Genomic DNA, 11,686 nt, shown 5'->3' with positions numbered 1-11,686 from the left:
ATCCGAGTTGCAGTCTAGATTTTCTTATTCTAAGAGCTTCTTATAAGCTCACTATCGGTGATAGACAGTGTTGTCTCAAACCGAGAGAACTACGGTCCGGAGGCCTGCAGGCTGGGAGACCCTTTGGTTTACCTGGACTTGATGCTTGCTCTCCAGTCTATTTCCAACAGACCCAGGACCCAGTTGCCTTTTATCGCATTCAAAAACTCGCAGAAGGAAAGTAGCCAGTGAATAAAAATAAAAGTTCATTCGATGAAAATGACATTATAAATGTTGATCTATTGATCTATTTATAATATACAGACAACCGCCTAAATAAATAAATGCATAAAGATTTTATTTTTAATAGTTTCGAGTATGTCAGTCTTATTAACACTTTAAATATAGATTTGTATTCAGAAAACTAACTTTCTATGACATGATGAATATTTTGTTGGGTAAATATCCTTCGTTGCTGCGTTTAACAAAATAATTAGCATTAAAATCGTGTTTTTATAATAAATGGAATACTTTTTTTTAAAGATAAACTTTCTCTTGCTCTCAAGATGTTAGACACGATTTGGGACGTAAATTCCAAATTCAGTAGCTAGGGCAGACATATAGATTGGATTGGAAGTATCGATCAAACCTTCCCACCGGAAGGAACCACTTTACTGGTTTCAGTATTTTGAAATATTTTTTTTGAGCGATAGAGTTGAATATTTCTCAGTAAATAATCGACAAGAATAAAGTGGTAACGTTAATACAACGTGCGAACAATATACATCAATACAAATAAATCAATAATCAATGAATTGTAAAAAATTTAATTACATATTTACATGGATATAACCCGAGTTCGTCAGTGAAGCTGACAGACCCTATTTAAGACCGGTTAACTTTTTTTATTCTTAATATAACGAAAATTTGGCACGATTGCAGCAATCGCTGCCCCTCTTCTACAAGTAAGAGAAAGTGAACACCATTATGTAAACTCCCACACGACACATCTTTCACACTATTTTAAATCAGAGGACATGATTTCCGGGGAAATCGCGACTTCCAGTTGGAAAACTGGACTGTAACCGCACTTCCTCTCGGTCCAGCGTCCAAGTTCGTTTAATACAGAGATGAAAATCAATTCCTGCCAGAAATTTAAATCGAGCGAATGTTCCATCTACAATAGATTAATTAAGATACCTTCCCAATGAAATAGATAAATGCGTGCCCTCTAAATTAGCATGACCTTCAAAATGACAGTAGTACGTATAAATTCCTCGCTGGCTCTGTTAGATTGATTCACATTGTTCGGTTTGTTTTCGAAATCTATTTTCGAACACACAGCCCTCCACTAGCAAGATCCTAGTTTAGTTCAAGTTCAGTTCTGTAGCTAGGACAGGTCGTGTCCTCCTTAGAGGGGAACACCGAGTTATAAACCAATAGGTCAGAGCCTCCACTTGTTTTTTTTTTTTTCTTTCGAAGGTTGCCTTCAAAAAAGATTCTATTTAAATTTTATATTCACAAATAGGTTCACAAATAAATAAACGTGTGACGAAATATAGTGCAACTTTCTCTTACCCTTTTTGAAAGGTAGTGTGGATGCATTCTGCAGATTTCCGACTTTAAGAGCTATACCGGAAATATAAATACTATGGATAAGTTTTGTGCACTTCTATATGCACCAAAATAAAAGTCGAGGTAAGAATGTGGTTTTTAGAAAATAGGGTTTTCCGTTTTGTGTTTCCAACACTCGAATACGAATCGCAGCAAGCTGAGACATCCGCTTTAGTAAAATGCCTTTCTCACGGGTAACTTAGCCATGCTGAATGCTTCCAAAGGAATTACCAATTTATTGAATGGGATTTTTCATTTTTCTTCTCGAAAACGGCTCTGGCAAGTTACAGTTAAACTTCGAACCCATCATTGCATCATTGACGACAATCATTGCATCATTAATTACAATCATTACATCATTGATTACAAACATTGAATGTTGGTCGATAATAGTGATAACATTTTAACATTCCCTTACTTTAACTAAGGTAAATAATGTGATCACGCCAACAATTTTGATATTGTGAACTCTATTTTGTGCGTGCTCTGAGTTCTCAAAAAATGGATTAATAAGATATCATCTACTCTGTCCATACACACATTACTGACATTGTTAAACTATGGGAAAAACAGATATGGTCTGGAATATTATCCTCATTCCCGGATATTAAAAAAAAAAACACATTTATTTGCTAACCATCAAGTCACCTTACCAGGAAGCGATTCTGACTTAGTAAAACCGGCTTAGTAGAATCAGTTAGAACTATATCCTGAACATGAAGACTAAGGAGATGGCTTTCATAGGGAATGACTTTCCAATTTTAAATGAACTATTCAGTAGAACGAACCAGCCTGATTAGTCTACAGAATGGCAATTTCTCTCAAGGTTAGAGGCTCTTTCCTGAGGGATAAAATGAGGATTGAATATATCCGACAGAATCAAATAAAACAGATTAAGATGGTATGATTGACAGTTGACTTGTCACACACAGTCGACTCATTCACTTCAGGCCTTCTGGTAGAAGGGATGTTATTAGGTCCCCAGAAAATGTGACTAAAAATCGGTACAGGCTACCATCCTGATCCTTGAGAGAAGAAGAAAAGTGGGTGATTAATCAGGCTCGCATAGCCTGATAATAGCGTAGCCTAATAATCACGTAGCCTGATAAGTAGCCTCGCGCCGCTGCTGCCAGCAATCAGCAAACTTCAGTAGTAAGAGTAATTTTTGCCAACTAGACCTGTAATAACCGCATCCAGAGAAATGTCCATCCAGATATTCTTTGGGGCTTGAGCAGAGCCAAGCTACACAGATATCTAATCTCTCAAACCAAGGAGGTGCTGTTTATCTTATAAGGCAATTAATATCATTTAATTCTTCTTGCAGTACCCCCTCCACACTGACCCCAGTCATCGAGCATTATTCCATTTCAACACTTAGTGTGACGTTATTTTCTACCCCTTTCTTCTATAAATTATTTCGCAATCAATAGCAATAATAATATTGAAACAACTTTATCCGCTGTTTCCAACAGACAATGCTTAATTAATTATTTAAAAATGGCCTTGGGAGAACATAGAGAATGGAATTGTGTTTTTCATTATCAAGAAAAACAAGTTAAATCAATTTAGAAAAGGTTTCATTCCATTAGTAAAAACCGGCGGATTCTCCAAATGTTTTGTTTGCATAAAATATTTTAATGGAGTAGCATAATTAGCTCCGTCTGCTTTATTAGATTGACGACGTCAAGACTATAGTTTGTCTCTCTAGTTATAACGCTTGGAACAATGTAGAAACTTGAGAACCTCTGTGACGTAACTTGGGCACAGCTGTTTTACATTATCATATTGAGCTTCTCAGCGCTGCATTTTGCTGAGAGAAAACTACTCTATTAGAGAATTCGCACGCGATATTTCCTAACCACGGATTATCCAATGTTATTCACTTCAGTTACAGATTGATGGCTGATGTCACACTCGCATGAGTAATACCACAATGTTCGAAATTAAATTTCTAAACTTAGCGCGATTAAACAGACAAAACATTCACCCACTTCCGCTCACCGATCTTCCTCAATTTGGAATTTTACTTACATACGTCATTTCTTATTAAAATGAGGCCCCTATTAAAAGCTTAACCTCCCTCTGGCCTAAGTAGTGCATTAAGAAGCATTTTCCGGGGGAAAACGCTGCAAAATAAAATCTCTCTGAGCACTGAGCCAAAGCTTTGTTGCTCCAATTCAATAGCGACATTGATCTTAAATTAGGACTTTCTGTTATTTTCTACTTTTGAGTTTATGCTGACCTCGACATACATACAAACATAGAAACATGCCCCTTTTTTTTGAACTCAGGAGATGCCTGTGAAACTCCAAACTAATAGTAAGAGAAGGTACTAGGCAATTGCTGAAACCATCTGATCAGCATCAATAAGGAGCTGATTAGTTTGTGATGCCAATCCCAAAATAAATATATGAATATTAGTGAACAGTGTGTTATAGATGTCACCACTAGTTTGACCATTAAGGCTAGCCATTTTGAGCAAAGAACTAGGAAGACAATTAATTGTGTGAAGCAACTCCAAGCTTATCACTGTAACAACTCAGAAACTAGTATCAGGATTGCATGAATAAAGAACTCCAAATTGATGTTTTCTCCAAACATGTAATCCCAAGCAAAATAATTAATTCATTAAATGGTATTGTTCGCAACAGATCATTATTATGCTACATTGCGAAATCTTTGCAACATAAACACTTTTACAATGATATTTACGAAAGTTTTTATTTAATAAAAAAAAAGGTAATTAATTTACTTTGCTGTAATTTTTAATTAATTAATAATTAATCTTATCAAAAATAATGAAGGTCAGTCTCAAGCTGAGAAATCATTCTTTGCTGGCTGATTGCGGGGGGCGATAACGCTCAATGCAAGGCTGGCTTTGTCTAGAAGTACGGATTGTCGCAAATTATGTCACTAATTTAAAGGCGGCATTGATCATTGCTTCTACAAGTCTGCCAAATGCTCTCTCATCGTTCGGTTTCCTACCCCCTGCAAAAATTAGGATCACTTCCTAGTCTCGCAGGTACAATAACTGTTTATGCCAACAGAATATTACAGATTTTGAACAATTAAGGACGAACTTTCTGGAATTTACTGCAAAAATGTGGATCGTCACAAGACCAGGCTGTGGATCACTTGAAAGTATTCCGACTGATCAAGGTCTATTAAGGTGATGGACATGGCTATGTCTGGAGGAGACGATGGTCTGTCTGCTAGATGGTAGAACGAGAGGAGCGAAAACGAAATCGGACAATCAAGGTACAGAGATCTGATGTTTCCAAAAAGATCTAAAAGGCATGAGAGGAAAGCCGTTTCAAAATTATTTTTAGGATAAGATGGAGATGGCGGTGGTTTACGTAGTCTTGGACCATAAATGTCAGCGGGGAGCAGAAGTTGGTCTTAAGAGAGTGTTGGTAAGAACTAGCAAGAAAGATGTGGCTTTCTTGTGCTTATCTCTGGGCCGTTAAAACCTCAATATAAATGAAAGCTTTGTATTGTTTACAATAAACTAATCAAGAAAATTATTTTTATTCCACTCATTTCTTTTCTTTGTTTTTTTTCTCTTATCAAGTGGATATTTATCAGCAAGAAGGTAGGAGAGGTGTGTTGGTAAATCATTTGTAAACAATGACTCAATACTGGGTTGTGCAACCTGGTTGATTGTCCGTCAGTCTGTTTGTGTACGGGATCATTAACATCTCGTAGCTGGCAAAAGGAGTGGATAAGTGCAGTATTTCATTGTGCTATATAAAACACATGTTTGAAGCAACAACAAACAAACGGAGCCAATCGCCTTCACACGATTAGCAGCAGGCGATATCAAAAAATTAACAGAATTAATGCGAAGACAATGTGACTCATTGCCGCAAAATTATTTTTAAAAAGTTAAATAAATATAACGCCAACTAGCATAACAATCAGCATTATAAGTCTTACCTTTAGTACATTAGGTTTAGTAATTATATTATCTATCGTTTGGTGATCGGAATTTGAAGAAAATCGATTTACTGTAAGCACTACTTTACAGGAGCTATTTTTAAATTTAATGCGATTTCTTTTCGCAAGTGGTTCCAGTAATTTTCAATTATCTTTGCGAACTTACCACATTTGCGTAGGCTTATTGCGTTTATTTGAACCATTTTCCCATTTTAATTTATTTAAGCCCATTTTTATGCTTTTCATAAAACCTTTTTTTAATTGGGAACATCCAATGTCTTCAACTTCTTTCATCAGTTTTCACTTTTCTTTTATCGCCAACATTCAGTTTCAATTGCAAGTTGAGAGGAAAGGTTGAGGAATTAGCAGTAAGAGACAGGCACGTGGCTATTTTAAAGAATACTCTTTCCTCGTTATTCGATGACGTAACTCCAACAGTTCGATATCACGGCCTTTATAATATCGTTGCTACCTGGACGTAGTGTTGGTGTGTCACTACAGAGTAGAGCTCTAACAGAGCTCCGCCATTTCTGTAGTATAATTTCCTTCGTTAGAGGATTTCCCGATGACATCATAACAGCCTCTAGGCTGTGGCTATCTGTTAGTGAATGCGAACGCACATAATTACAATTCCACTATAAACTACCATTACAACTAATGGAAACTTAAATGTCAATGGATAGCAGAAGCTTGCTGCTACAGGTTACTTTCCTTTGCTGCTCTTATGTAAAGCACTATCATCGTGACGTATTTGTCCGCATGGCCTTTATCACCGGAAGTATCGGCATTGAGGCCGAAAAAGTTGTCTACTTTGCTTGAACCCCCACTAGGAGACCCCGACTATAAATTCTCTATCAGAAACCTCTCGAACTAACTTGACTGAACGTATTTTTTTCACTATGCCGAGATTAACCATGTACCAGGCATGCTATATATGTATGTATATATAGGAAAATTATTACAAATAATTATCTATATAAGTCCAGTACATATTAGCATTGTCGTTCGGCATTAGAATGTCCTAAGTGGAGGGTTCCAAAAGTGAAATGCAACTGTAGAGGGAACGTCTATCCCTTCCCTTTTCCTGGAAGTGTTCCCAGTCGAACTCTCTCGTAAAAAGGATTCAAATAAGAGTGGAAGATCTAAATGTATGTATTTTTACAAGAACTTCACAGAAAATCGTAGAGTAACACGTAGTTCAACTTCCTTTCGAACTTTAGGCACGATTGCATAACTTCCAACTCCGGGGGAATAAGACAACAACGAAGCGATGTATAATAGAGACAAGTTTGAATCTGGCTAAATTTCTACCCAATAAAGGAATAGATAAATATAAATTGAGGCAAATAAATAAATAAAGCAGTAAATGGATAGTAAATACAGCCAAGGTTCAATCGGTTTAGTAATTAAGGGTAATAGCAGTGTTGCCAACAACCTACAATTAAAATTAATTATAAACATTTAAAACGATGCAAAAGGTCAACATAATGAGGCGAAAATTGTCAACTAAAGTTTTTTTCAAAAACCTGATTTGAGCGCCATCAAAAAAAAATCCGCTTTTCTTGTTTCGTGTAGGTTTGCAACACTTCAGATTTTTAGTTGAATGAATATATCTGGATATCACGCTCAAGAACGCCTTAAAATCCGAAAGAAATCCATTAAGAATTCACACTTTTTCGATTCTCTTTTTATCGATCTTCATTTGTACAATAAAAGTGGCGGAAACTCGTTGGTAACCTGCTACGAGGTAACCTCCAAATCGTGGTAAACAAACACAAAAATGTGGAGCGATTTTCTTTAGCTGAAGTTACCGTCGGTGCAAGTGGCAAAAGGCAAGCCATATCAAGTTTGAACTTGCTGCCTTTTCCATTTTCCTAAGCTGTTATTTTCTTAAAAAATCACATTCTGGAAAATTAAGGGAGGGTTCACTGACAAACTGCAACATTACACAGCAATAACTGTCGATGATTTAGCAATGGGCACACAGTGGAGAGGCGGCGTCCCAGGGAAGTTCGAACTGCCCGCCCCACCACTAGGGGGGCAGAGAATGGATGTGACAATAAAATTATTGGTAATTAAATGAAAGCACCCGAGTGGACCAGATATCACCTAGAGCCATGGCAAACTATCAGCCATACGAATAGAAATTCATTTCAATTATGCAAGTTTTACATACATGCATTATTTTTTGTTTTTTTTGAAATGTAGGGCAAATGTGGTAGTCTCCCCTCCTGGCAGCCGAAAGGGTTCGATGAACTCCGTACGAGCCGCACACCAATCTCTTACAAAATAACCCATTATTGTTATTATTATTTTTTCTAACTTTCAAAATATAATTTTTACTTGTACCACGTAGATATATATATAGTGGTTTCCATTAAAACAAATAATTTTAAAATGGTGGCAAAGTTTTGAAATTTCAGAAGTAATTATTGAAAAGTTCTCTAGTGCTCTCATTGCAATTTAATTTACTTGAAAACTTGAGATATTTTTTAAATAAAAAGTTAGGATGCTTTCAATGTTATACATGTCGAGAATGTGGTGGTACGGTGGGGAGGAGATCCCGGGTTCGAATCCAGCTGCTTTTCACTTCCTAGAAGTTTCTTACAGCTCCAGTGATGGGCAGTGTTGTCTGTAACGAGAGAACACAGTCCAGGAAGCTGGCTATAAACAATGCTACGGCCGCCAATGACCTCAGATATTGTCGGGGGCCTTAAATTACAAATGTAACGTTACACTTTCTCCGACACAATTTGGGATCCTGGTCGCCCGAAACGCCCCCCAGACTCCAACTAAAATCAGAGAAGTTTTTAAACCAAAGTGGCAGCCCCAAACACACGCCTTTAAATCTAAGCGCACTTGTGGCCGCTGACTGGACACAGTAAACTGAAGAACTTGATGAACCCATGTTACTGTCCACTTCTGTTGGACTAACAATCTTCTGAATTGAAATTCATACTAATAAATACTCTACAGCTTTCAGAATATTTACATCTAAATTTACAAAGCCATTATTCAGTTCAAGGACAAAATCTTTTTTTTAAAAAAAATGTGGTTATCTTAATCTCAGTTTAACTTAATTCACTTCTAAAATGACGTAAGATTTTTTTTCCCCACTCAAGAATCTGACATAACTCCAAATTTTACTCTTTTTTAGTTTTCTTAGGATTTGTTCCATCTTTTTTAGGATTGGATTTAATCACAAACAAAACAAAAAACTTGTCATAGCTAGAAATGAAAGTTAGTACCTGTAGGGATTGCTTAGTGGGGGTAGACAGAGGTGATGGGCTGTTTCCTTTCAAGGAATCTTCGCTGGATTCTTCACTTCCGCTACTGCTGTCCAAACTCTCCTTGTCGCAAAATGAGGCCAGCGTGCAGAAGGAACCTTTACTCTCGCCAAACCTGCGCATCAATACTTGTATCACACTTCCGGCAAAATTGCTAATTAAATATATAAATCATAACATCTTTCGCACAGCATTCTCTCACCGCAACCTGCGTAATTTAACTCTCATTCTACTTGGAGTTTTTACTTTAAAAAATAATCAGTGTAGTGTATTGGCCGCATTAATTAGAAATTCGATGATAATCCTGTTTAAGGTTGCTAAAAAAAAAAGTGAAGGACGCTGGAACTTTACATCCGATTGGGTTGGAAGAGCGGAAGTGCCTGTACTTCCCGATCAGACTCCCACTAACGGAAGTTCCTCCAGAATGACTTTTCACCATACTGACATTTTGTAGGAATTCTTACTCGATTTGCTCTCAACTTCATGTACTTATCATACTCAAGTCAGTCGACAACTTTTATTATTGGAACTTTTGTGGGGGGATACTCCATCTAATGGCCCTTCTGGGACCTGGCGTGGGGCAGCCAACTTTCTGAAGTATCATCTTAGATCATGGTCCTGCCTCTTACATATTACTAGAAAGGTATGGGTGGGAAAGTAACCTACCATGCTGGGATTGAAGGTATAACCTCAACCGTATAACCTTTCACCTATTCACTACATTCACTTGTTTCGAGAATTCCGCTTCTACGACTTCCTCTAAACTTCATATTTACACGCGCATTTATCTCAATAACTTTTAGCAAGCATTATCTGGGGGCCAGCCATAGAAACATTGCCCAACTTAAATACAACTTAGAATTTAAAATCATAATGACCTTCTTATTTATGTAAGGTCAGAGAAAACATAAACTGCAGCAAAAAATAAAATAAATAATTGCGACATTTTTTTTATATTTTAAACAGTGATTCTTTCACATACACCAAGCTTATTAGCAAAGGGCGATCGATATCACGCAACTTACTAGCATTACAATGGCTCATTTTATTACCAAGTAAACACCAAAGTCTGATGAAATTTCAGTCCAAGATAAACATCAATTTTAAAATAAAACGACTCATTTACATTTACGTAATATGCCTAAAATAGCGCTGGTAATCGCTAAATATTTTATTAGGTAGGATCGATGGCAATTTTATGAGTCACAACAAACCCACTACCAGAGTGACGTCACTTGCGTTCATATTTAGGCTAAATCAAGTTCAAGGACAATATCCTTTGGCTAGGGCAAAATAATTGTAGCAATGCCTTTCGGGACAAATATTTGAATCAATTCCAGCAGCTATTGGAAGAGAATTTACCAAAAATACTAGTATTTGACCTTGAAATAGATCCTATTCTTTTACTCTTCAACATGAGAAAATAGATCTCAGCGCATGGCAGGGCCTAAACGCGAGCCGGAGTGCACCTGGTATTGCCTTTCGGTGCTACTCTCTCTTCAGACTATTTCTTACTCCAATTTTCACTTGGACCGAAATCTGCGCACCATAACTTCGACTTTAATTCAACTTTTTTGTTTTGTTTCAATAATTTTTAGAAAACCAAAAATGGCTCCATTTTCTTAAAAACGTCACCTACTATTTCCCGCCTTAATAATTTCAACCTTATCCCGCCATATCTGAAAGCATATACCCGTACTTTTTGAGGATTCTTCAGGGATCAACTTAAAACACCCCTCTGGAGCGCACATCAGAGCACAAGCTGTTAATCGGCCGGGAGGAAAACCTAATATCACAACGCAAACCTTTTTGGTAAATCATTAATCAATAAATTCTTATGTATAAAAAATTATATTAATCTTTTAGAAAATTAGTAATTCACATTTCCTTATATATAATTTGATCAAGTGAGTGAGAAAGCGCACGTGAAGAATCGTTTACGGAGCTGAATCTCGCAGGCAGCAGATTATTAACTTTTTTAGAGAATTAGCGAACTACAATAAATATTTGCTAATTTATTCTACGCTATTTTGTAAATATATTTCTGCAAACTATTAGCAAGAGGCAGTGGAGAGGGAAATGTCCTTAAAAACACCGGTCGGGGGAGAGAAAATTGTTGACTTTGTCTTCACTGATGACGCAGTAAATGTCATTGACCAAACTGTATTACAACGTTCGGCACACGTACAGCCCAGCTGGAAATTTTATAACCAATAATTCAGACTCAATATCTATATTGCTCGTACTGTTTATTTATCTAATCTAATGATCAAGGCAGCAGTGTAATCCGCCGTATAATTTATTGTTCCATGAGTGCGGACGGACGGATGATGATGGTGGCGCTGCAATAGCAATACATCATGCTGCAAGTGAACTGATGACCTTTTTTACAACAAAAATAGCTTTGGAGGTCTCGCTTTCAAGGAAGTGACGTCATCTTTAATAGATATGGCTAAATTGCACAATTTCTTTTTTGTTTTATAATTTGGTGTGAAACCCTTCACACTTCCTTCCTGTATTCCTATCGTACAGTCAGCGCGTTACGTTGCTTTCTGCAATTTCTGCAATCTAATTTTTGGCAGAATGCTTTTAATGCGCCCTCTTTCCAGCATTTCTAGCAATTTTTCGAAGCAGCCTGAATCCATTTACAGGAAACAGTCCTAAAGTCAATTTTCATGAAAACCGTTGAGTAAAACTGGCGTCCAATCAGGTGAAAGAGTTCAGGTCGTTGGCTTTTCGAGGAAAAACCAAATACAATCGGGAAATTCGCATTACTGTTGAAGCGCCATTTTTCAAATTCAGTATTTTGGCAACTCTTTCCACCAAATTGATGGTTATTTTCAAATAAAAAGTGTTACAAATTAAATTTA

At 36.8% G+C, this 11,686-nt stretch overlaps 1 protein-coding gene across 2 annotated transcripts in view; it reads right to left on the bottom strand.

Moving 5' to 3' along the window:
- Positions 1 to 11,686, bottom strand: part of LOC141456449 (uncharacterized) — a 34,811-nt gene that overhangs the window by 12,755 nt on the left and 10,370 nt on the right. For both annotated transcript variants that reach the window (XM_074132474.1, XM_074132473.1), the window contains exon 3: positions 8,778 to 8,931. In XM_074132474.1, the coding sequence (XP_073988575.1) occupies positions 8,778 to 8,931 (154 nt within the window). The remainder of the gene's footprint in view (positions 1 to 8,777; positions 8,932 to 11,686) is intronic.

This window comes from Rhodnius prolixus, unplaced genomic scaffold (genome assembly GCF_049639745.1).
Source record: "Rhodnius prolixus isolate KJV_2025 unplaced genomic scaffold, Rpr scaffold_4, whole genome shotgun sequence".
NCBI classification, from domain to species: domain Eukaryota; kingdom Metazoa; phylum Arthropoda; class Insecta; order Hemiptera; family Reduviidae; genus Rhodnius; species Rhodnius prolixus.
This window is presented reverse-complemented; position numbering and strand designations above follow the sequence as displayed.